Source organism: Pipra filicauda, unplaced genomic scaffold (genome assembly GCF_003945595.2).
Source record: "Pipra filicauda isolate LSUMZ 115617 unplaced genomic scaffold, ASM394559v2 scaffold24_size8852520_pilon, whole genome shotgun sequence".
Lineage (NCBI taxonomy): Eukaryota > Metazoa > Chordata > Aves > Passeriformes > Pipridae > Pipra > Pipra filicauda.
The window spans coordinates 8,639,450-8,665,942 of NW_024104365.1; the positions used below are offsets into that span (position 1 = coordinate 8,639,450).

The following is a 26,493-nucleotide window of genomic DNA, read 5'->3' on the forward strand; positions in this document are numbered from 1 at the left end:
GGCGGGCGCGGGAAGCACAGGTGCTCACTCTCACCTTGATGTCCGCATGAAGAAATGTGAAATGGTGGTATCCACGTTTTTATTAATGACTTGGGAAAGAGTGGGGGCATCACCTGGAGAGATTTCTCCAGAGCTCGGAAGCCTGGTGTGGCCCAAGGAGGTGCAGACAGGACACGCTCCCACCCCTGCCCGTGGCACGGAGGGGGTTGTAGTATTGCCAGCAGTGGAATCAGAAATGGGGGGGAGATTCTGCACCTCCCACCCCCACCCCCACCCCGGCCATGGTCCCTTCTTCCCAGGGCTGCAGCTGCAGGGCTGAGGGGCTTTTCTGTATCCAAGTGGGCCACGAAGAAATCAGCTGTCCTTCCTGGCAGAGGAGATATCTGCAAAGTGGGTACAGACCTCCAGGGCGGATGAGGAAGGAGTTGTGACATCTCTCAGCCTCCTCTTTAGTCTCTGTGACAACCACAGAGCCGGCACCATCGTGTCCCTCCTCATTCCCTGTCTCCCAGCGCATCGTGGGCGGCACACAGGAGAAAAGGAAAGTACCACAGGGTGATGTCTTCCCTCCAGCCCCGTTGCCAGGTGCTGGTGAGTGGTGGCTTCACTGCTGAGGCTCTGGCTCGTACTGCTTCTCCGTGGCCGTGTAGAAGTCCTCGAGCACCGACTGCAGGTACTCGAAGGTCGGGCGCTCCTCGGGTTTGCTGCGCCAGCACTTCAGGATGACGCTGTAGAGCTCCGCGGGGCACAGCTCCGGGCAGGGCATGCGGTAGCCACGCTCCAGGTTGCGGATCACCTCGGGGTTGGTCATCCCTGGAGGGAAACACAGCCCAGCAGGAGTTATTCAGCGTCCTGGGGGTGAAGGTCCGTGCTCCCAGCAGCTCCCAGCCAGGCAGAGCTGGAGGGGCACAAGAGGCTGCAGAACAATCCCTTCTTCAGGGTTGTGATCCTTCCTCCATCCCTCTGTCCCCTCCCTGACTCCCCTCTGTAAGTTTAGCTTAGCACAGGTATAACCGAGGCTTGTGGGACGCTCAGAAAAGGAAACCCAGCACGAAGAGCTTCTCATCATAAGGAAGACATTGAGGGGCTGGAGCATGTCCAGAGAAGGGCAATATTGCTGGGGAAGGGGCTGGAGTACCAGGAGTAGCTGAGGGAGCTGGGGGGGCTCGGCCTGGAGAAAAGGAGGCTCGAGGGGGACCTTCTTGTTCTCTACAACTCCCTGACAGGAAGGTGGAGGCAAGTGGAGTTCGGTCTTTTCTCTCATGTAATAAGCAACAGGACAAGATAAAAGAGTCTCAAGTTGCACCAGCTGAGGTTTAAATTGGATATTGGAAGAATTTCTTCCCTGAAAGTGTTGTCCAGCACTGGTACAGGCTGCCCAGGGAAGTGGCTGAATCACCATCCCTGGAGGGATTTAAAAGATGCGAGGATGTGGCATTTGGGGACATGGGTTAGTGTTGGGCTGGGCAGTACTGGGTTAATGGTTAGGCTCAGTTTAGAGTTCTTTTCCAATTTAAACAGTTCTGTGATTCTAAGAGACACTTGTGTGTGTCTGGGCACATTTCAATAAGTGCCTCCAAGCCTAAAGCATCACCAGATGCTTGGAAGTCCATGGACACATCCTGTATTCCCTGTGCACGGTACCTGGATAAGGGATCCTGCCATAGGTTATGATCTCTGTCAGGAGGATCCCAAAGGACCACACGTCAGATTTGATGGTGAAAACTCCATAGTTAATGGCCTCTGGTGCCGTCCATTTGATTGGGAATTTCGCACCTGTCCGGAGGAAACAAAGGAAAATAGCACCTGGAGTTTGAGCATCTCCCTCATGTGCCACAGGCACAGCAATCAGCTCCCCAGAACTGATCTCTGGTTTCTGTTGGTTATGATTCTGTGATTCTTCATAGGAGAGGGGCTCCAGCCCTTGGATCATCGGCATGGCCTCCTCTGGACCTGCTCCAACAGCTCCATGTTCTTCTGATGTTGGAGATCCCAGAGCTGGATGGGGTACTCACAGACAATGTCTCTGTCAGCCTTACTAGAGGACAACAGCTGTAGGATTTTATTCTGTACAGATTTTCTTTGGCTTTTGCCAAGAAAAGTTGGATCAGATGATCTGTGAGGTTCCTTTCCAACCTGGTATCCTACGATTTTATGAGATCACTCACTGCAAGGGAGCTGTTTTTATCAAAAGTGCATAAATGATACAGCAAATACAAACTCTCCAGTTCTTAAAGCAGCATAGCCCACTGTGGACAGCAATGACCATAAGATTGCTGTTTCAGTTTAGCTAAGATCAAAAAAAAAACCAAAAAAACCCAGCTCAAACCAGCTTGATAAGTGGGAACTGATGTTGTTAGACTGTAGAGGAAACCACATTTTTATTTATATACATCCTTTCAGGACTGAAAATCCAACTGCAGGGTGTGAAAGAAGTGCTTTGGCTGCTGTACGTCACGCTCTGACTGATGAGGTTCAGAAATGCAATCTATGAAGTGAAAATTGCTCAAAGCAGACAGAGGGGCAGCTCTTATTTCAGAGTAATATTAGCTGGGAAAATGCTAATAGAAGCTGTTTTCCACTGGAAAAGTACCTCCTTTGGTTATTAACATAATTATACTGATTTCATCAAAGCTTCTCTTAAGGATAAAAACTGCCTTAAAAAATTGCAGCAAAGTCACAGTTCCCTTTCATGACATTTTGCAAATTATATTTGGGAGCTTTTACTACTTTGAAATAGTTTTGCATGTTGAAATGGGCATAATTGTTATCATTAAGTGTTTTGGGACAGGAAATTGAAAGAAAAGTTTCCTATCTCACACAAAAAAAAATCTATTCAATTTTCTTTCCCCAGAATATTTTCTGGGGAATTTTCACTTCATCCCAACTCTAGAGGAGGAATCTTCCAGCAAGTCCCACTTATGCCAGACTTAATTGCTTTATTTCAATCCCTTCTGCTTGTTTCCCTGATCTCTTTGCAATATGAATAATTTAATCTCATATCTGACCTCAGAGCTCATTGATCTTAGAGGTCTTTTCCAGCCTTAACTGGAAAAGTTAATAATTCCATAATTCTGTCTTTTCTAAGCTGTCTCTCTCTTATAGAAGGGACCTGATCTGGTCTGGGCTTGCTTTGCCTGGGACACCTGGAAACTGCTGCTGGGTCCAGTTTCATGGCTCCAGCTCCCCTCTGCAGGCCAATGACAAAGTTCTCCTCCTATTTCCTTCCCTTTGGACTTGACTCCATCTGAGCATGTGGACACAGCTGATTTCATCATCAGAGGTCACGTTTCTCCAGGAAGCCAACCTGAGATTCTGCAGGATTCCTCCAAACAGTGCCAAAAGATTTCTTCCCATTTCCCTCTGCAAGCCTCATTTGTTCTTTATTCTCCCCAAGTGCCACTGCCTTGCCGAGGAGCCAATTTTTGACTCTTTCTTTCTCTGTGCCCTGCCTGGGTGCTGACAGCAGCAGCAATGTGGGCTCAGGTCTCACACCATCAGTGCCCAGTGCCTGATCCCAGCCCAGGATCTTGGAATGTCTGCATGGCACAGGGGTGGGAGATAAGGGCAATGTGCTGGTGGGGCAATTCTGGGAACAACACCCACCTTCCTGTGCCAGGTATTCGTTCTCAATGATCCTGGCCAGCCCGAAATCAGCGATTTTGCAGCAGAGGGTCTCTGAGACGAGGATGTTGGCGGCTCTCAGGTCGCGGTGGATGAAGTTCATGCGCTCGATGTAGGCCATCCCCTCTGCCACCTGGAGAGGAGGAAGAGTCCACCTTCATCATCACCTCCCCACGAAACTCTTGGCTGCCTTTTACCCACCTTTACAAAGCACAGGGTTGCTCATGTGCTTCCACGTGCATGGACATGAATAAGTGCTCCATGGATGGATGGACGGGCAGGTGGATCAACAGACAGACAGATACATTAATGAATAGATATTTCCCATGTACATGTGCTTTGTACGTTCCAGCTGTACATTCTCACGTACATTCAGCTTTGCCAGCACAGACAGGGCCTGAAAGCTTTGAGCAGACAAGTCAAGCAGAACAAAAGCACTGCTCTCTGTTTTGCTCCGGAGTTACAGCCGTGAGCTGTGTCTTGTCTGCAGCAAGAGGCAGAAAGCTGAAGTGAAGCTGAAACCACATCACTGGATTCCCAGTTTCTGCCACAAGTCTCTCCTCTCTGGTGGGGATTTTAATCATAAACACTCCAGAATAAATATGTGAATTAAGAAAAGAAAAAGCCTAATAATAGAATCAGAGATTAGTTTGGCTTGGAAGGGACTTTTAAAGATCATCTACTTACAAACCCCTGCCTTGGGCAGGGATACCTTCCACTACCCCAGGTTGCTCCAAGTCCTGTTCAACTTGGCCTTGAACACTTCCAGGGATGGGGCAGCCACAACTTCTCTGGGTAACCTGTGCCAGGGCCTCACCACCCTCACAGCCAACAATTCCTTCCCAATATCCCATCTAACCCTGTCCTCTCTCAGTGGGAAGCCATTACCTCTTGTCCTGTCTCTCCAGACCCTTGTCCAAAGTCCCTCTCCAGCTCTCCTGGAGCCCCTTTAGACACTGGAGGGGGCTTTGAAGTCTCCTTGGAGCCTTCTCCAGGTGAACACTCCCAGCTCCCTACAGCACAGTTTTCCCCTCTGATACCTACAGGATGTGTAAGATCAGAAGACACAGATATCCATAGAAATATGACCTGAATAGAGAGTATATGTCTAGAAAAATCCTTTTCCTGGGCATGTGCTACCCTCTTCAACCATCTCCAAATTATACTTTGGGAGGTTCTTGCTCCCAAGACCATCTTGCAATATTTATCTCCTTGTAGCAGGGTGGTCATCAAGGAATCATAGAATCACAAGGTGGTTTGGATTGGAAGGGACCTTAAAGGTCATCTAGTTCCAACCTCTCTGATGCAGGCAGAGGGACACCTTCTACTAACCCAGGTTGCTCCAGGTTGCCAGAAGTGCCCAGGTTGCTGGCCTTAGACGCTTCCAGGGATGAGGCAGCCACAGCTTCTCTGTGCCAGGGCCTCCCCACCCTCACGGGGAAGAATTTCTTCCTAATATCCAGTCGAGGTGCCTGGTGTGTGATGAGCCTCTATAAATGACAGCAGCAATCTTTGATTGATGAGTGCTGGGAGCTTGAAAAGAGAGATTGATAAAAAAAGAGATTGCAAGTTTGAGTTTTGGGTTGGGCATTTACTGGGGAGTTGGATTCATGCAGTCCCTGCTAGCAATGGTTAGCATATATTAGAGCTTTGATGTGCCTGTGGGTGAGGGCAGAGCAATTTTCCACTCCATTCAGATTCACATCATCATCTCAGCTTACATGTGGTTTCAAACAGGATACTCACATGTACTTTCCAATGCTGCATTTCTAACCTGTGTCAACACCCCTCCAGCGTGAGTGCTGTTTGCTGCAGTGGAAAATGGAAGAATTGATGTAATTTCCTGTCCTGATGTTAATGAGATAGTACCTGGTGATAGGCCTGCTCCAGCCCAGAATGTTTTCAAGCTTTTACCCTCAAGACTGACCACAGGATCAAGTTCCTCAGCTCCGAGATTTCTAATGTTAGCTCTGACGGACGTCACTGGGTCAAATATTGCGCCTGAGAGGGTTTGGTGCCTTTTGGGCTGTGATGCCAGTCCAGCACCACAGATAAACACATTGCACAATAGCTCAGAACACTGCCTTTTCCTCCTCCTCCTCCTGAAGATACCCTGTGAATGTTTGAATCCATGCCCTGGGGAGGTGGTGCTGGGGTGGGAGGGGGAAGGAGGAAAGCTGTCCTTCCAATTGATGCCCATTCCTCAGGGATGGGCAAAATCCTTCCTACCCCCATGCTGGGGGTTACTTCTGTGGGTTATTACATCTTTGGGGTGGGGGGGTTTGGTCTGTGTTCAATTCTCCTGGTCCTGGTGTGTGGTGCAGTTTGCCCAGAGAGAGAGTGGATGTCCCATCCCTGGAAGTGTCCAAGAACAGGTTGGATGGGGCTTGGAGCAACCTGGCATAGTGGGAGGTGGCCCTGTCCATGGCAGGGGATTGGAATGAGATGAGCTTTCAGCTCCCTTCCAACCCAAACCATTCTGTGATTCTGTGATTCTATAACACTGCTCTGGGTCACCTCTGTACAGACTGTTCTGGCCCCACTGCACTTTCTTCTGGCATAGAAAAGCATCAAACCAATTTCTAGGGAATACTCCCACTAATCCCAAGGGCTCTGTAATATGAATTTGGGTCATTTTCCTTATCATCAGGAACTTAAAACACACCTCAGGGTGCAAATTTCAAGAAAGGGAATGAAAGAATGAAAAAAGTAGGGAGGGACGTGAGGAGGTAAAGAGAGAAGGAGGGGAGAAATTAAGAGAAATTAAGAAATTAATTTCTTAATTAATTTAAGGGAGGGTGTAGTTGGCCCCATAACCTCCCCCAATCAACAATGATAAAGCTGCAGATATGGAAGATTTATTAGTAGTGAAGAAGGAAGGAACAGAAACGTGTTCCTCTCCACCACTTTGAATGGTGCAAAGCAAAAATGATAGAAAGTGGTACTGCTTAAGAGTATTTAAATTTTTGCTGTCATAAAACATTTGCTCAAATATTAAGATCCTCCAGTTTTTAATTAATTAAAAAAAATAACAACTCTGTATAATGGCTGGAAGCAATCAACCAGCCTTTACACATTGTTTCCTCAGGCTCACTCTGACCCACAGAGTTTCATGATTTTATGGGTAAATCCCAGTCCTTTATTCAGTTGTACTCACCCTGATGCTTCATGTTTTTTTCCCAATACTTCCTAATTAGCCTAACTTTGCTCTGGGCGAGCCAAACTCTGTCAGCTTCTGGCTAGGATCAAAGTGGAGTGATTTTACCATTCTCATCCTTCATATGGTTTCCCTACTTTGACCTATTTGTGTTTAGAGTCACTTCTGGACTAAAATGTTACTGTGCAGCTGCAAATATTAAGATTTACAGCCTGGGGATGTTTTACCCTACGAAGGTAAAGGTTTGTTCTTATAAGGAACAACATTCCCAGATTTGAGGGTCAGAACATCCTTTATGCTTCATCATCAGAAGGGAAAAACTGCTGAAAACCAGTGTGTGTCTACATTAAAAATCTGTTTGTTGTGCTTTCTCTCCTTTTTGTTAAAAGAAAAACAAACTTGTTCCCTGCTCAGCAAGCCAGAAAGCAAAACAAATAAAAACAGACCAAAACAAACCCAACTCTCCTAAAATCCCCCAAACTCTAGATCTCTAGCACTGCACAAAGCTCCCCGGGGCTGTCCTGAGGACAGCTGAGCTTTGCTGAGCTCACATGCACATCGATACGAGAGGGCTGGAGAGAAATCCTAAGAGGACACACCAGGAGGAGCTGTTTTCCTCCATGAAATCCACACTCTGACAGACTTCAGACTTGGAAGAATTTCACTGAGGCCATAACAAACCTTGAGCCCGTTTCCCAGTGGCTGCTCACTAACCTGAGCAGCTATGTCGATGAGTTTGGGGAGACTCAGCTGGCTTCCTTCTTCCGTCTTCAAGTAATCCAGCAAACACCCTGCAAAAGAGGAGACGCTGCTGAAACTCTTCTATAAATCTAATGAATCATGAATAATAAATCTAATTAATAAATCTTAACATTTGTTTTCCCTGGTCCTTCTCAGAATATAGGCAACACATCTGCCTGCATCCCAGAGAAAGTCTGAGGAACCAGAATGGGTGCCTGCTGGAGCATCTGCCCATTAGAAAAGTCCCCAAACTCAGCTCCATTTCTCCTCTATTTTGCACAGACCTGTTGCAAACTGCTGGGCATTCATCACTCAAATCCTTATAGACAAGAGGGGAAAAAGAAAAGACAATTTCACCACGAGGGGAGTAAAAATCTGACACAAACTTGCAGTAGGAACAGTGGAGATGAGAACTTCAAATGCTTTTCAAATAGAGCATCACCGTGACGTGAAGCAGCTTTTTTTCATCACCCAAAAAGTCCCTTTGTGTAGTAGAAACAAACTTTTGGGTTTCTTAGTCCTTCTGCTTACAGGTTTGGTACAAAACCCTCCTCCACAAACCTCAGTGAGGGTTTTTACCATTGGCCATGTACTCTGTCACGATGTAGATGGGCTGCTTGGTGACCACTGCATATAACCGGACCAGCTTGTTGTGCTGCAGCTTCTTCATCAAGTTTGCCTCTGCCAAGAAGGCATCAGGATCCATGCTGCCCTCCTTCATGGTCTTCACAGCCACCTTGATGTTGCTCTTGTAATAGCCTGCAGAAAGAGAACAATGCTTTGAGGAATTTTGGGTTCTCTGTGGGCTCTATCAGGCTAGGCAATAAGGAGAAAAGCTCATGGATCAAGGAGCAGAAAACCACAGCAACAGCTTGGATCTCTCATAAAGAAACACTTGGTAAATCCCAGTGCCAGCAGCTGTGAGAGGAGAAGGGAGACACAACTGTCAATCCATGCAGCTGCAGCAGGGATCATCCCTGCCCATGGAATGAGTCCATCCTCACACAGTCCTCCCAGCCCTGCAAGACTCTTTCTGGGTGAAACCCCTGGGGCCTCCCACCAGCTGGGTTCTCAAATGATCTAAATGCCATGAAAAAAGCCAGGACTCTACACTCAGGACATGAACTCACCCTGGTCCTGTCCGCAAATCTCAATTGCCAAGGCAACCAGTAACCACAGAGAGGACAGCAAAGGAAGCTGAGCTCACTCCACTTCCTCTCCCACTGATTAGCAGTGGGCAGGAAGGCATCAGGGATTCAGATCTGGGTTAAAAAGTGGAACAGGGAAGCAGAAAAAGTGGGAAAATATCACCCATCTACTCTGCTGTGTGTAACCTACAACCGTGCCCAGGGTTTATAGGAAGAATAAGAGCATTTCTCAGGAGATGAGTATGCAGTCACTTCAACACCCATCACGTCTCCAGCTTGTGAAATCCTTGCTCAGCCACTAATCTGTGCAAACACAAGCTGTCCAGTCCTTCCCAGGAATATGGCATCTCCTACTCTGTGTGTCCCCATAAATAAGTGTCCATACTTAAGAATTCCCACTCCCAGAATAGCCTTAGGGAAAGAGGATTTTCCATCTCCTCTCTTTATATATTTCTTCCCTGAAATTGGAGGAATTATACTCACCCATCCACACTTCTCCAAACTGCCCACTACCAAGCTTCTTCACAAGCTTCAGAGACTCCCGTGGGATCTCCCACTCATCCTGTGCCCAGGGTCTCTGGGGAACCAGGGATATGCAGGGAGCTGTGAGGCGCTGGCACAGGCCATCCCCTCTCTCTGTGTGAGGATGAAGCACAGAACAGTTCAATGGGATGGCAGACCTAAACTCCTCCTCCTCCTCCATTTACACATGCCAGGAATAATGAGCCCATAGGAAAATCTCCACAGCCACACAGGGCAGTGGTGGAATCACTGTTCCTGAAAGATTTAAAAGTTGTGGCACTTGGGAACATGGGTTAGACTAATGGTTGGACGTGATCTTAGAGGGTTTTTCCAACCTTAATAATTTGATGATTCCATGAAATGTTTCAGCCACAGGGATCAAGGCACCCAAAACGGATCCAATGAAAGGAAAAAGCTCAAAGGGAGCCACAGAGGAGCAAATTGTCCTGCCCAGTTAGGCCAAACCCTGCTTCCCAAGCATCCCTCCTGCATTTCCCAACAGCATTCATGTCTTTCCTTTCCTTATGGGAGACACTCCCTGATTTTAGGACTATGGGCAGAGCTCACCCTTGCAGTTTCTCAGAATGAAAACCAGGACATGGGTGTCCAAGCTCTGCTTGTAGGAGCACACCTGGTCCATGACAGTGGGTGGAGCAGAAGTGATGTCTCGACAGACTCTCCTCCACCCTCTGTCCCCAGTTTCTTCTGGGACACAAAGCCATCAGGGAAGGCAGACAACTTACGGCAGTAATGCTGGATGAGCTCTGGGAGGCTGGAAAATGTCATCCTGGGGGAGATGTAATATCCCCCCCCATCATCCAAGGAGCGGATCCGGTAGTGTTTGATGATGTCCCCCTGGGCAGAGTTGCTGTCTCTCACAGACAGGGAATAGGCACCTGGAGAATGAGCAAAAGGAATTGTGAGGGCAATCAGCACCTTCATCAGGGACCAGCTCCCTCCTCTTTCCTCAGCTGCAGACACCTCTCCCAGCCCTTGCTGATGCCTTGTCAGGGCTGCAAAGACTTCCCTGTCTCCAAGGCAAGTGGAGAGGATAAAGGTTCATCAGAGCTTGTCTGGTTCTGTCAAGGCTTTGTTTAGTAAGACCTGCCTATGCCATGGCCAGCAACCCCATGGAAGCACTGTTGGAATCAATAACACATCTCCAGACAGAGCAATCAGATGCTCCCTAGCTCATAATGGTCTTTCCACAGTTCTGTATCTCCCATCTGAGCTCTGTTAACCCCAGCACCTCACAGAATCATGAAATCGCAGAATGTGTTGGGTTGGAAGGGACCTTAAAGACCATCTCATTCCAAGCCCCTGCCAGGGGCAGGGATACCTTCCACTAACCCAGGTTGCTCCAAGCCCCATCCAACCTGGCCTTGAACACTTCCAGGGATGGGGCAGCCACAGCTTCTCTGGGCAACCTGTGCCAGGGTCTCACCACCCTCACAGCCAAAAATTCTTTCCCAGTATCCCATCTCACCCTGCCCTCTTTCAGTTTAAAGCCATATAAAGCCATTTTCATCTGCATGAAATAGGTAACTGCAGTCTCACCAGTCTGTAGAAACGCAGGACTGACAAGGGGCTGAACCACCCCACCAGCACAACCAGAATTTTGGTGGGAGAAATAAGGCCAAGAAATATGTGTCCCTTCTCAGCCTTATCCAAGGTCCCTGTGTCCCTGTTATCCCTTATAAACTGTGTGCCAAGCTCAGCTGGGAGGTACAGAAAGGAGGTTCAGTGGAATTATCTTGTTCAGCCAAGAACTTGTGACTGTGGCTAAACCACATCCAGAGATTCCCATCTGGAATCATGTGCCTTTTAACCTCAAGGGAGCTGCTCATCAGTCCACCCCTCCAACCCTCTCTACATGAGAATCTAAGCCATGGGGTCGGTTTTTAGTGCACAAACGCGTCACTAGATGTTGCTACTGAGCAGCACTTCCAGCTCGTGCCAGTGTGATTGGATACAGCCTGAGCAGTGGGTTTTTCCCTGAGTCTGGATCAGATTTCCGGAGTAAGTTGCTGCAAGTTGTTACAAGTCTAATACGTCACCCCGGGTTGACAGACTGCCTGTTTTAATGTCTGCAAAGGCAAGGCTATATATATTTAAAAGTAAGGATCTGTCATGCAGGATCCTAAGCAGAAGCAGGGCTGTCCACAGTGACTCTGAAACTCTAATCCTGCACGGGAGGGGAAAGTTTACTAACATAAAACCTTCACTGGCTGCTGTTTCCCCATCCCAGCACCAGCAGTTCCCTGCACTGCGCCTGGAAACCGTCTGCATTTATAAAAAGCAGCAAAAGAAAACCTGCTCTGTGGACATTTGCTCTGTTGCAGTGATTATAAAGGTTTATGAGCAGAGTTTGGGACAGCCTAAAATTTTTCCAATTGCCAGGAATCATTTTGAGGGGACTCCCTTCCTGCAGAGACCTGACTAAAAGATCTGGCGACATAAAGCTCCAGGAAAAACCTGCTGGTTTAAATGCAGAGCAAGAGAAGCACAAATTGGAAGGTAATTCTGAATATTTTCTTCACCATGTGGAAAGATTCAGAAGAGCAGAAGATTCTTCTTCATCAGGCAGAAGACAGACTGAGAAGCCCTTTAGGTTCTATCAGTGCTGCAGCTGAACAACTGAGGAACAGCCCTGAAATGTCTTCAATGGGGCAATAAAACCTCCAGGGAAGGGCAAAGGAATGGCTCATTTTTGCAGGACATGTCTTAGTCACCATACTTCACTGCACAGCTCAGGATATTTTCCCAAGGAGTGATTTTTGGTCCCTGGTGGGTGCAGGGAGGTGTTGCTGGGAATTGTGTCTGCAATGCAGACCAGCACAAGTCCTGCTGGAGTTTGAGAGCCACATTCACATTCCTTAGTACTTGGGCCCAGATCTCCTTTGGCTTCTCTGTGGTATCCATGTGACTCTAAGTTCCAAAATAATAAATAATAAACGTAATAGATAATAAACATTAAGGACAAAGGTTGGATTTGATGATTTTTGAGGTCCTTCCCAATCTAAATGATTCTATGATTCTATGAAGAATGAAACAATGACAACACATATATCATTACTATTACTACTACTATTATGATTATTATCATTGTTATTATTATTTCTACAACTATTATTACTATTATTAACTGTTATTTCTGCTGTTGAGGATGATGATGATGTTGTTTTAATTTCAAAGACTTTGGAATACTGTGCAGGCCAGGCTGCAGCTCTTCAGAGCTGGGCTAATATGGCACAAGTCCAAGACGGTGCTTTGCATGCCTTGGACATGGCTTAGGGTTTGTGTGGGATTTTTACAGCACAAGGACTGCTCAGGGAAGGAGCCAAACGTGGTGTGAGCGCAGCTGCACTGAGGACAGACAATCCTGCAGAAGGAAGTCCGGGAATTAATGACTAACATATCTGCCAGTGGGTGCCTGGGGGCCAGGAGTCAGCAGAGATGAGGAGACCTAATCTTTTTACTACTGTGGCTGCACCCAAAATACTTTCTGTTCTGCAGGACCTCCTTTCCAGACCTCATCGACCCTTTAAACTCTCCTGCATCTTTCAAACACTGACAGGGTCGATCTCTCAGCTTCCTGCTACCAGTGTTAATCCTTACCCTGTCATTAGAGTCAATGCTGTATTTCACCCCAAGTCACAATTCAGTTTGCTGGAGTGAGTGTGGCAGAGCTTCCCTGTCACTCTCCTTGACTGGTTACTGTTCCCTTGGAGCTGCTGAGCAAAGCGAAGCACTAAGGCTGGAAAGATTTAATTTGCTCTTCCCAGAATCACGGAATGGTTTGGGTTGGAAGGGACCTTAGAGCTCATCTCGTTCCAACCCCTGCCATGGGCAGGGACACCTTCCTCTAGACCAGGTTGCTCAGAGTCCCATGAGCACAACTGTACCTTGCCCTGGGAAGCTCTGGGTGTTAGACCCTCCTGTTCCAAGTCTGGGATCCCCAAACCATCCTGCAAGGGTGCTCAGGTCCTTTCTGTTCACAGCTTTGTATGGAAAGGAGCAGCAAAAAATGTAAAGGGTGAGTTTCAACTTCACATCACACATGGGCTGATTCACCCAAACATGGGTGTTTGGTACCACTTCAGATGCTCTGGTACATCAAGGGTGGTGAGACCCTGGAAAAGGCTGCCCAGAGAATCTGTGGCTGCCCCATCCCTAGAAGTGTTCCAGGCCACGTTGGACAGGGTTTGGAGCAACCTGGTCTAGTGGAAGATGACCCTGCTTGCTGCAGGAGGGTTGGACTAGATGATTTTTAAAGATCCCTTCCAACCCAACCCATTCCATGATTCTGTGATTCTGTGATCTGCATGGGTTTGGCAGACAAGGTGCAAAACCCCACCTCCTTCTGGAGCACCTGGAGATGGCTCTAAGATGCTCAGGATTTGACAGCCAAGTCAAGGCTACAGCGGGAGCTCAGGCTGTTGTATCTGCATTTTGATGCTGCCTCAGACTGAGTCCCACAACACGTGGCATCTCCTCCTCCTATGGCTCTCATCAGCCTCTTAACTCCTTCGCCAGGGGAATCCAGGAGCTCAGCTGGATGCAGTGGCTGAGCTCAGCGAGGTCCCTCCTGCCGGGAGCACAGACCCAACATTCCTGCTGGGAGCCAGGAGCTTGTGACTCGCCACAGCTGTGGGAATGTGCTCCTGCAGGCTTTGGAATGGTTATTACTTCAAGGGGACATTGGTTTATTTGCAGCAGCTTCAGCAAGGCTGGTGCCCCACCGATGATTTCACAGTTCCCAGATTTTGGAAGTCACTTGGTCTGTTCAGCTGGAGGAGACTGAGGGGAGACCTCACTGCAGTTACAACTTCCTCAGGAGGAGAAGAGGAGAGGCAGGCACTGATCTCTGGTCTGTGGGGACCAGTGACAGGACTCAGGGAATGGACTGGAGTTGTGTCAGGGCAGGTTTAGGTTGGATCTCAGGAAAAGGTTCTTCTCCCAGAGGGCAGTTGGGCACTGAACAGGCTCCCCAGGGCAGTGGTCATGGCACCAAGGCTGCCAGAGTCAAAGAAGTGTTTGAATGATACTCTCAGGCACAGGGTGTGACTCTTGGGGATGGTCCTGTGCAGAGCTAAGTGTTGGACTCAATGATCCTGTGGATCCCTTCCAACTCAGCATATTCTGTGATTCTGTGATGAGTGGTGTGTTTCCCACACTGTCTCCATCTTCCCCTCTTCCCAGGATGCTGAATGTGCCTTGCAGGGACTCTGCAAAATGTTGACAGAAAGCGAAGCCCCCGGGCTTGCAGAGTTTCTGTGTCTGAAACCACGAGCAAAATGAAACTCTGCTTAGGATGGGCTGGGAATAGGTGCTGATCCTAGGCAGGATGCAAAATCCATCCAGTGTGGCTGAGACAGCCCAGTATGAGACAATCACCTTCCAGTTTGAGCAGCTCAACCCAGTGCTCAGTGCTGAAGGTCAGATTTTGCTGGTGATGTGAAAAGTGAATGAAAATACAAGTCATGGGGAAGGAAAACAGAAGGACCCTGTGAGGCTCAAAGGGCCAAGTTAATTCCATGGCATTGCTCTGGACATCTCTTGGTGGGTCACAGGATATTTTACATTAGGAAACTCGGCTTCATGGCACATTTGGAGATGCAGGGCTTTTTTTTTTTCACTTCTCTTTAGAGAGGAGGAAGATGTGGTTAAGAAGGATCAAATGGTGTCATCGTGGCCATTCAGGCAGCCTAAAGCTCAGGGTGCTCAGGTAGAAGCTGAGAACACAGGATGATTCAGAGGATGAGGTGTTTGAAGGACTAACAGCCATATTTTACACTAAATATCAGGAAGGGCACAAGTGAGAGTCACATTTCAGGGCAGAAGGTGATCTCTGAGCATTTGGGACTAATATGGGGCTTCCATGGAGTGGAACCCACCACATCTGCTAATGCAGAATATCACACATTTTCTAGACAGCGGATACAGGGCTTTAAGGATCTGGTTATTTCTCCTTGAATCTCAGGACTGCAACTCCTCTATCTGAGCCCTGTGTGACCCAGACCTACCCACACCCCGGAGAATTGCAGGGTATTATTCCATCCTGTGTGTGCAGCTCATGGCAAGCAGAGATCTGGGCCAATTGTCCTGAGCAAGAGTAGGGAAAGGAATGATCCCATCCACGTATGGTGTCTAGAGATGCCACAAAGACCAGGATCATGTGTGAACAGAGCATCTCACTTCTTCCCAAACCTTCGGATACAACACACAAGTGTTTGTTGGGCTTGTGAAGAGCACGTGTTGCTCCCTACCCTTCCTGGGTGAAATGCCAACTTCCCAAATACCCCGGCAAACAAAGGGAGAGTGGGAAGGGGACAAACAGGAGACCAGCACATGGTGACTAATCCAAGCCTGACCTTTGCAAAGGCACCACAAAGGGAGCAGGGAAACCAAGATACAGCAGAACAAGTGACTTGCAAATGAAACGCTTAAAAACAAGTCTCTTCAATGTTTCCTGACCTGAGCCTTCCTTAAAAATTCTGAAAACCACAAATCCTCATGGAAAGCAGCCCTCCTGCTTGGCATCAGCTCAGCAGGGATGTGTGGAGGTGGGCCCAGGCACGGGGCAGAGGGGGACATTCCAAGTAGGATGCCACATTGCTGACACTGCCTGATGGCTTAGGGAGACAGATACAGGAAGATGAGATTGCAGCTGCCACATCCAGACTCTGGCACTATTTAATTCGCTGGTAATGATGTATCCATGGTGGAGGGAACAGATCCTGCCTTAGAGAAGTCCCATATGAATAGGGAAAAACAGAGACAAAAGGAGGAAGGAGAAGGTACAGTAGGCAAGAACCAGTTGTAAGATGGATGATTGTTCCCACTCTTACTGTTTGGTCTTGTAGAACTGTTTGGAAGCGAGTCAAAGAAAAGAAGGACACGTATTACTTTGGGTAGGTGCTCCAACTCTACTGATTGAGTCGTGGTTGGACTCGATGGTCTTAGAGGTTTTTCCAGCCTAAACAGTTTTATTTTTCTAAATAGTAAGGGAAGACAAAAACCCACCTTTTTCTACATGTCAAGGACAGACTCCTGTATCCATTTCACAGCAAAGAAACCAAATCACAGTTAGACTGAAATACTTTCCTGAACTACTGGATCTGGTTCAGAGTAGAACCATGAGATCATCATGAGCATCGTTTCCTCCGAGCTGTAAACACACAGGCTGGCCCAGGGGAAGCAAGGAGGAAAAAAAGTAGGAAAGAAATAACATGAAATTCCCATGGGACAACCCAAACTAACTCCCAGGCTCTACAAATTAACAGCACAGAATATGGAAATTGCAATTACATGATTAAGTATTATGGTTAGTAACTGTATCCACTGCCCAAGAGAGGTGACTACAATGCTCTGCCCTTTCCATCCTCATTGGATCGTGTCTTCAAAAGTCAAACATGTTCATATGGAAGGAAAGTGGATGAATCCACCTTCCCTGCTCCAGTCAATCTCCTCCAAAAAGTTCTGTTTTGTATGTATTTCCCCTGTTATACATTATCAGGAAAAACATGTTTTCCCTGGGAAAATGTTCCACCAAAAGATTTTTTCCAAAATTCTGCGAGTTGCTGTTGCAAACAGGAGAAACACTTTTTCAAGAGTGCACAGAAGTACCTCCTTTTACCAAAAAAAAATGTAACATTTCCCTGGGAAGAGAAGGAAAAGAAAACCCCTACACACTGTTTTGGAAAATCTTTCTTGCTTATTTGTGTTTCTGCGCCTCTGCCATGAACTGTGGTGGCAAAAGCCACTCTTCCCACAGCCAAAACTACACACATAAATAACATCCTGAGCAAATCTTTGCCAGATCCAAGAAACTCTGGCACACCTGGAGTTTGCAGCTCAGGTGTGGAAGGTTTTCCAAGCCCTGGCAATAACAGGAGTTACCTTTGCTCTGTGGGTCTCACCTTGGCTTGTTTCGCTCTCTCGGACAAGGAAAGAGCCAGCTTTGTTACCAGAGGACAGGAGCAGCCTTTCAGCATCTTTTCTGCTCAGAGTTCTAAAATACCACCTGGGAGAGACAAAAGGTAAAATCATCATTGAAAAGGAAAAGCTCGGGGGGGGGGGGGGGGGGGGGGGAGATAAAAAAAAGGAATTATTTCCAGTTAGTTCTTTTTTGGTTTTGGTTTTGGTGGGTTTTTGTTTGTATATTTGGTTGGGTTTGGGGCGGAGTTTGTTTATTTGGGTTTATTTGGTTTGGTTTAGTTTGGGGTTTTTTTGCCATTACATTGTGAAACTGAGGGTTATTTTTATCAGCAACTGGTCTGTTATCTGCTGGAAAGTGCCAGCAATGGACTGGTTTTGGTAGATTACCACCAGATTTTGGTCTCCCTGGGCTTGTTTCACAGCCTGGCAATTCAGACAGAGCAGGAAGTAGATGGGATGTGCAGGATCCCCTATACAGGAGAAGTGGAAGTTTAGATACAAAGAACTTTTATGTCTCAATGACATTTCTGTGTGTTGCTAAATATTTGCTGAATTCAATGACGGTTGGGTCCCTCCAAGAGGAGATTGCAGGTAGGACTGATCACTTATAGCTGAATGCCATAAAAGAGGATAAGTCACAGAAGAAAAATTCTTCTGCTGCATGTATTAGAGACATTATAAACTTTTTTGACTCAAGTCTTCCTTTCCATCTTCCTTGCAGGGAGGCTGCATCTGAGCTAATGAAACCAACAGCACCAGGCTGTGGGTCTGGGTACTGGTACTGGCACAACTTGGTGTTGTCCCTGACACATCCAAGACCTGGATCAATGTACCCTATCCAGAGAGATTCTCAGTTTACATATGGATACCCTCTTGAAGGCTGAGGAGGTTTAACACTGTGTGTGGGTGGATTGGCCCAGTGGGAGCAGAACGTGATCCCTGGCACTGCTGATTTACCAGTGCAAACACATCCTTTATGTTCTCTCCCCCAGATCCTTGTTTTTCACCATGGGTGTAATTAATGGGACAGGAGTCTTTGCCCACTTTCCCTATAACGACATCACCCCTTCTCCTCATCCTTTCTTCACACCCATACAGTGCTTAAAACTTCTCCTGGACTTTTGGGCAGCGTTGTTTGGGATGATGAAAGAACTCTTGCCACCCAGCCATGACATCTTCCTGCCAGCAAGTGAAGCCCTTTCCATAGCTTGTTGAGAGACAGGGCACTGCATCAGGGTTCATAAGCTTTCACACTTACTTTTCCTCTTCCAAACTGTCCACTTGTGCAACGAAGTTGCTGGGGATGTAGCCTTTCCTGCCACTGCTGAGGGACTTTGCCAGCCACCAGTCCCCATCACTGCAAAGTGAGTAGAGGAAAGAGTGTGAGTGCCTGGAGGAAGCTTAAGGACAAGGCTTGAGGCTGTGAGGACATGGATGGTAGGGTTTAGGGCACTGCAAATAGACTAGGGCTCCTTAATCCACTCTACAGTTTCCTCTAGATTCTCTAGGATCACCACAAGGCTGAAGGCTGGTGGTCTCTCAGGGACTTCTAGAGGTGACAGACTCTTCCTACAGAATGACCACAGGCCCAAACCTTTGCTATGGGCCTCAAGTGAGAGGAGGGAAGTCTGGGTCACTGTGGGTTTATTTTTCTTCTTGCACAGAGGCACTGGGGCCCTTTTTGCTCCTTCCTTCACCTGCCAGACACTTCACTTTGTTCTCCCACTGCTGGCTCAGCCACAGTGACCAAAGGCCGTCCCACATCATGGGCTCTCCATCTCCCTGGCCTTGGATGCCAGCCCACGGTGTCTGGGTGAGAAATGTCACCTCTGGAGGCCACCAGGGATGGAGCAGCCCTACAAGGTCTGGGGGACCCAAGCCCACCTCTGCCTTGTTATGGGGTGGGCTCCCTCTGTATGAGTTTGAGAAGAAATTGAAATGAAACCACACATCTGTCTGGCTCGATTCTGTCCTTTCCTCTGACTACACCCAACCCACATCCTTTGCAAAAAGCACCATCAGCACAAAATATGAAACAGGACAGGAGCTATTTTTTTTGTTGTTGTTATTTATGCTGCTTCTGCACCTCCAGCGTTTTAGGTCCCAGTACTATCCAGACAGGGACATTATGCAATACCAGAGTGTCTGTGACCCATGGAAGTGTCAACTTGCAGAGACACACCACCTTGAACGTTCACACTCTGGAGCAAAGCTCAGCTCTGATGAGCTGCAAATTGGTGTCTGACCCCAAAGTTCCCCCTCTCCCAGTCTCACCATGCTCATCTTTGAGCTTCCTTCTGGCAGAAGGTCACTTACTTGGAGAGGACTTGCAGTTTCTCCCCTTTGACCAGCTCCAGGTCACGGTCACTCGAGGCAGGAAAGTCGTACAGTGCAACCACAACCAAGTTATCTGAAAGAAGGATTAACACCATTGGATCCAGTCTGTTCCCGGCTGGGGGGGTGATATCTTGTTGGATATATGGTGGGGCATTTCACCCCCCCAAACATGGGGGTCTGTCACCCCCACTGTACCCCCAATCCAACCTCTGCACCAACCCAGCTTTCCTGCTCACCACAGCCTCTGCTCAGGCATTAACACCGATCCACCAAAGAGTTCCCTGTGGATGTGTTTTTAAAGCACTCCAGACTCCCCCATTCACAAAACACAGTGTGTCAACAAGAAAAAAGGGTTTGTGTGGAATAAGAAGGGTCATAAATAACCTGTCAGTGTTTGGCCTGAGTTTCACACGACAGTAAATGAAAACTGCTGGAGCAACATTTCCCAGCGTGGCTCTGGAATTTGACTCAAAACAATGAGGCTTTCTTGATTGAAAAAGGTATAAAAGCGTTTCTGTTTCTGTCATTTGAGCCCATTTCTAGGATTTAATTCTCCCTCCAGATGCTCTGGGCTCTACCACTGTCTTACCATCCCTCCTGCACATTATTCCTTGCAGATCATAGAATGAATTAGAGAATCACAGATTGGTTTGGGTTAGAAGGGACTTTAAAGATCATCTCGTTTCAATCCCCCTGCCATGGGCAGGGACACCTTCCACTATCCCAGGTTGTTCCAAGCCCCGTCCAACCTGGCCTTGGACACTTCCAGGGATGTGGCAACCACAGCTTCTCTGGGCAACCTGTGCCAGGGCCTCACCACCCTCACAGGGAAGAATTTCTCCATAATATCTAGTATCTAACCCAAATATACCTTCTTTCAGTTTAAAACTGTTGTTCCTTCTCCTGTTACATCTGCCTCTATAAAAAGTCTCTCTCCCTCCTTTTTATAAGCCCCTTTGGGCACTGGAAGGTGCTCTAAGGTCTCCCTGGAGCCTTCTCTTCTCCAGGATGAACCACCCACCTCTCTCAGCCTGTCTCCAGAGCAGAGGTGCTCTAGATGTGCCACCACAGTCAGGTCACTCTGCTGCTTTCAGCCCAGCACCTCTGTAGCACCTGCCTGCTCCACCCAGCTGCAATTCCCACAGGGGTGGTGGATGCTCCAGGACCCCCTTCCCTCTGCCTGGCCCCGATGCACTTGAGGTGCTCCAGAGCACAAAACCCGTGCTCTGCGTCCCTCATTTTGCTTAAAACCCATCTGGATTGAGGCCTAAATTTTGGCACCTTGTGCATGTGCCAGGATGTTCTGAGCCACCCTGGGGCAGAGCTCTGTGGGGTAGGGCTGAGGGGCTCGGTTTGCATGCCCAGGTTGTGCAACTGTTCACGTTGCTGCACTCGCAGCTACTGAAGCAGAAATGAGCAGCTATTTTGGGGAAGAGCAAAGTTTATAAAGATGAGCAGCACATACAGAGGAACAAAAAAGTCAAACCTAAACACCTTGGTGAGAAAGGAAGGGGAAGAAGAAGGAGAAGGGGAAGAGGAAGGAGAAGGGGAAGAGGAAGGAGAAGGGGAAGGAGAAGGAGAAGGAGAAGGAGGAAAATGAGGAGAAGGGGAAGGAGAAGGAGAAGGAGAAGGAGGAAAATGAGAAGAAAAAGAACAAAATGGAGAAGAAGGAGAAAAGGAAAAAATAGAATAAAAATATAGGGGAAAAGAAAAGATAAAAGAAAATAGAGAAAAACGATAAAAGAAAAAAGGTAAAGAAGAAGAGAAGAAAAGATAAAGGAGAAGAGAAGAAAAGATAAAGGAGAAGAGAAGAAAAGATAAAGGAGAAGAGAAGAGAAGAGAAGAGAAGAGAAGAGAAGAGAAGAGAAGAGAAGAGAAGAGAAGAGAAGAGAAGAGAAGAGAAGAGAAGAGAAAAGAAAAAGAAAAAGAAAAAGAAAAAGAAAAAGAAAAAGAAAAAGAAAAAGAAAAAGAAAAAGAAAAAGAAAAAGAAAAAGAAAAAGAAGAAAAATAAAAAGAACAGAGATTGTTTGCTGCAGGAAGGCTTTAGCTTGTACTCAGCCTAATTAATGCACCCAGAGCCATGGCCAGCCTATTATTAGCATTTTTCAAAACAGCCTGTCAAGCCACAGTCTCTGTGTGACCTTTTCAAATAATACCACCAGCAAGAGAGCCAGACTGGCCCTTTGTCATCACAAGATAACGTGTCTCTGGGGCAACTTGGGGTTTGTGCCTGTGCAAGGTTGGCTGCTGCTCTGCGGGACATTTGTTAGGGAGGAGAGAGGGTCAGTGTGGGGGGAAATGCAGCTTTGTAAACCAAAGCCCTGAACTCTTCCCTTCAGGCTTTCCAGAAGGAACTTGGAGATCCATGAGGGTTTTCAGCAGAGCCTCATTCACTCCTAGTACAGGAAAAGGATGATCAGTCATGAGGGAGAATGCTTTGAAGTCTTAAAATAACTCACACAGTTGGGGGCTTCCCCTTGAGGGATCTTGAATTAGCAATGCACCCAAATTCCTGCTGCCTCCTTGAGAAAATTGTTATCACACAGCTTCTCTGACATGAAAGTTTTTGGGACATGTGCCTACTGAGAGGTGTCCACAGCAGGCCTGGTGATCCACACACACCATCCTGGTCCTCTTGAAAGGAAAACAACACAGTGGGTCACACTTGTGCTTTGAAAAATAGAAGCAAATGTGTAAATATCTTCAAGCACAGAGTGGCTGTGTGTTCCAGAAGGTGAAAACGTGGCTGTGAAGCAACTGACATAAGTGCAAATAAGTGAAATTTAAAAAATTAAAAAAAAAAATAAGAAAAAAAGAAAGAGAGGAAAGAAAAAAGCAAATTCAGCAAGGACAAAAAGGTTTAATATGCTGAAAAAATACTGTAATCACCTCTTATCTCCTTCTCAAAATAGGATTTGAGAAACACTGAAAGTGAGCCAGAAGAAAAGGTCTCTCTGCCTGAGCCGGCAAGACTTGACATCTCATGATGAAAGCGACCCTTCCTGTCTCTGAGTCGTCACCCCACCGAAAAATAGGGTTGATAGCACTTTCTTGGCCTATTTGATCAAGTCAGGTCCTGAGTGACTCCACGGCAGAGAAGCTGTCAGGGCTGCGAGGAGAGACTGCTTTGCAGACAGTGCTCTCAGCCCCCAGACTTTGATTGGGAGCCAAATCCATCCTGGCTCAGAGCTGCTGCCAGGAGAGTTTGATACCAGCTCTGTTTGCACAGCCTGAGGGCCTATTTGGTGGTTTAATAGGAATAATTCAACCAGTCTTCCTGCTGCTTCCCTGTCACGAATGGAAGGTCTTTGCAACCGTATCACGGCCACGGAGCGGGGCTGAGATCCAGGGTCTTCCAGAGGATCATCCATTGGTTTAGAGCCATTCTAGGATGGTCATGGCATAAGTGACAACTCACAGCACGTGTGTTAGCCAGCTGGGTGCACTGAGTTGTGAGTTACTGCTGCTAAAAATGGGTTCAGCTTTCTGCTTCAGCACAACATGGGCTGGTTGGAATTGTGGTATCATTAAAGTTGGAAAAGACCTCTAAGATCATCAAGTCCAACTATTCCTTCAGCACTGCCAAGCCCACCACTAAACCGTGTCTCCAAGTGCCACATCTACATGGCTTTTAAATACCCCCCCGGGATGGGGACTCCAGTGATTAATAACACATTTTTGTGAAGAAATTTTTCCTGATATGCAATTTAAACCTCTCCTGGTGCAAATTGAGGCCATTTCCTCTTGTCCTGTCCCTTGTTCCCTGGGAGCAGAGCCTGACCTCCACCTGGCTCCCCTGTCCTGTCAGGGAGTTGCAGAGAGTGAGAAGGTCCCTCCTGAGCCTCCTTTTCTCCAGGCTGAGCCCCCTCAGCTCCCTCAGCTGCTCCTTATCAGACTTGTGCTCCAGACCACGGTAAAGCTGTGCTAGAAAAGGATGCCTTCAAAACACACACCTGCTGCTGTCACTGAGAGAAACACCATCAGATCCCACCGGAGAAGATGCAGAAAACTATGGGCTGGGACTGTTGCATCTTCCAAATGATCAGCAAGCCCATCTGTGACAGCATGGGAGGTGTTTCCTGGGATATCCAGACCTGCACTGCCAGAGTGCTCTCTGTCAAATGCCTTCCTGCCTTGTGTTTTGTCACAGTGAATGTTTCTGCAGATAATTCCTGCTTTCCTCATAAAATCATATCAGACCTAAACTCGTGGGTTTTTTTCATCAGGAAATCTGAACATTTGGGGCAGTTCCCTCTCATGTTCATTTCTCCTCTTGCTTATGATTGGCAATGCTCATTTTTGATGAGAAGTTTTAACTTCTCATTGAAAAATCAGCCTTTTCCCAATTACACTCAAACCTGTGGTTCTGACAACATTCCTTTCAAACTCAGAACCATATTCAAGGAACAACAGTAGAAACAACTAAAGTTTCTCTATTAACCTTGAGATGCCTCAAAAGACCTTAATTTCCAGAGCATACCAAGCTCCCACCCCCTGCAAATCAGTCCTGTTAGTATTATGGTTTGCAAAAAGCAAGTGAAGAGGTGGAAGAAGTTGCAGTTCCTCATCAGAAGAAATGACCTCGCAGAGACCAAGTCCTTGTGCAGTCACAGGTTATTGTAATGCCTGAGGACAAGCACCCCAAAATGACCATCTCTCTCCATCAGTAGGGCTTAAATCCAGCTGTGAGCAGGTGGAAGGGCAAGGGCAGGGATTATTCTACCTATTTTTTATGTCTTATCCAAGCAGCAGCTGTAGCCATGGCACTGTGGTGTTTGAGGTCCATCATCATAGGCCAGGACTTTGCTGGACTGGGGGCTTTAGAGGTGCAGAATTGAAGTTTTGACTCCATGGGGACCTAGAACCAGCCTTAAAAACATTGGGATTGCTTAGGGAACCATCTTAAAATGAATGAGAGACTCGCATGATGGAAGAACTTCCTCAGGTGAAAAGTGGATTGGTGATGCCACACCCTCCCATTGAATCCAGAGTTATGCACCCCTTGCCTGCCTTTGTGTTGCTTCCATTAAGATAGATAAAGTCAGGAAGAATTAGGCTTTTGTGAAGAATAAATAAATAAATTATCTCCGAGATAGTGGTGTGAAAGCTGGAAAGTGTGAAAGAAATTCAACATCAAGATCAGAAAAAAAAAAAACCATAAAAAAACCCACCAAAAAACCCACCCCCAAAACAATCAAAATGCAAGGAAAGCGCAAAAAAAAAAAAAAAAAAAAAAAAGAAATTAAAAAACCCAAGGAAAAAAGTGGGTTTGATTTTACATTTCATGCCATGCTTCCATAGTCAATAATTTTGCCACAGGATATAATTCAGCTCTTTGATTTTTTTTTTAAAATATATATATATTTATATGGTGTGATTGCCTGCATTTTGTGCTTTCTCTATCGATTCACTTGAATTGCTTTCTTTCAGGAGGCTATCTCTGATATCTCAAATATCTGGTATGGTTCCTACCAGCCCATTTTGCCCCATAGGACAGAGTCAGATGTCGCATCATTTCGGGAAACTCAGACACCAGTAGAGAAAAATAGGAAGTTTCCCAGACTATCAGTGTGAATATTCCTCCAGAACCAGAACTGAATCTAACAAACCAAAATATTTTTGAGAGCTGAAAATGGCTAACACGGTACTTAATCCATTTTTTTAGCATCTTTCCACTTCTGCCTTCTGGCATGAAGCAGAAGTAAAAGCTGCCTCCCTGAAAATAACTTGTGTTGTGCTTCTGACCAGCTTGAGGAGGTTGATAAAAACTGTGAAAGACTGTCAAAGTCTGCTCAGTTTGAGAGGTAGGAGACCATGGACACTTGGAAATGTGACACAAAAATGATTTTGCAAAAGAAAGTGTGGTTTATTCACATGGTGTAGGAGCTTCACCTTCCACAACTTTTATTTCCATAACAAATGCCAAATCTGAAGGGTTTGATGTTGCAGGAGTCCCCATGTTTGGCCTATGGCAGGGACTCTCCATCATCATCCACAAGACCTAAGAAGACCTACCTCTGTCATTCCACCAATCCCATTTATTCATGACACCCCTTTTTCCTATCCTCATGCCCTGTCTCCCCTAATCCTACACTTCCGTCCATGTGAAGAACTTTTAGGTGTTGCTAACAGCTTTCTTCCAAGCTTCCTCTTTTTTTTTTTCCTCTTCTAATTATCTCTCTCTCTGTGTCCTTAATCTGCAAAACTTCTTTGACAGAAATACACACAAGCTGCTTTTGGGGGGCTGGGCAGAGGTAGCAAAGGGCTCCCTGCTGAAAGACAATAATCTCCAAACACCATCTGTGACCTGCAGGTGGATGAAGCCAACAGACAGTCCCCAAGCAGGGGCTCTGTGTATCCTTATTTTAAACTCTTTCCTTTCTTCTCCTTCTCTTTGTAGTCTCCCTGGGCTCTCTGATGCCTGCTATTTCCTCTGGAATTTTCAGCTGGTTGGATACAGCATCCATGAGTTGTCAGGCTGCAGACAGGACAGCAGACAGGGAAATCTCACACAGCTGAAGTCTCAGATCTCCCTTTTCCCCACCAATCACAGAATCAGAGAATGGTTTGGGTTGGAAGGGGCCTCAGGGATCATCTTGCTCCAACGAAGAATTGGTGCTTTGCCCTCTTAATTTCTTTGATAAGCAGGAAAAAATTGGCAGCTACAGACACTCAGTGATGTAAAGTGAATTTTCAGAAGCACACTGATAAACTCCCTGCTTGGCAGTGCTGAAGATACAGAAACCACACGCCTGTGACGTGACAGCTTGTTCTCAAGACCTGCCATTTGGGGACCACCACCTTGCAAAACCCCACGGGAAGGCACAGAAAACAGAATCTTACCTTGTGCAGAGGCTTGGTTTAGATGAGGGGTTTTGATAAATTGTCTGCCCTTGGGTAGAAATAGGAAAAAAAAAGAAAAAAAAAGATATTTATTACTTTGCTTTGTGTTCAGGAAGACCTGCTCTCAGCTTCACAGACAAGTGGGAGTCAGTCAACAGCCCCTGTGTCTGGCTCTGGGCA

General features: G+C 46.9%; 1 protein-coding gene across 1 annotated transcript in view; it reads right to left on the reverse strand.

The window, feature by feature from the left end:
• Positions 1-604: 604 nt before the first annotated feature.
• The window catches only part of BLK (BLK proto-oncogene, Src family tyrosine kinase), a 36,760-nt gene continuing 10,871 nt past the window's right edge, over positions 605-26,493 (reverse strand). Inside the window, exons 3-13 of the mRNA XM_027742091.2 lie at positions 26,314-26,362; positions 19,450-19,543; positions 18,392-18,490; positions 17,115-17,218; positions 9,936-10,088; positions 9,154-9,306; positions 8,102-8,281; positions 7,496-7,572; positions 3,607-3,757; positions 1,645-1,776; positions 605-813 (exon numbers count right to left, since the gene is read on the reverse strand). Coding sequence (XP_027597892.2) covers positions 605-813; positions 1,645-1,776; positions 3,607-3,757; positions 7,496-7,572; positions 8,102-8,281; positions 9,154-9,306; positions 9,936-10,088; positions 17,115-17,218; positions 18,392-18,490; positions 19,450-19,543; positions 26,314-26,362 — 1,401 coding nt within the window. The remainder of the gene's footprint in view (positions 814-1,644; positions 1,777-3,606; positions 3,758-7,495; positions 7,573-8,101; positions 8,282-9,153; positions 9,307-9,935; positions 10,089-17,114; positions 17,219-18,391; positions 18,491-19,449; positions 19,544-26,313; positions 26,363-26,493) is intronic.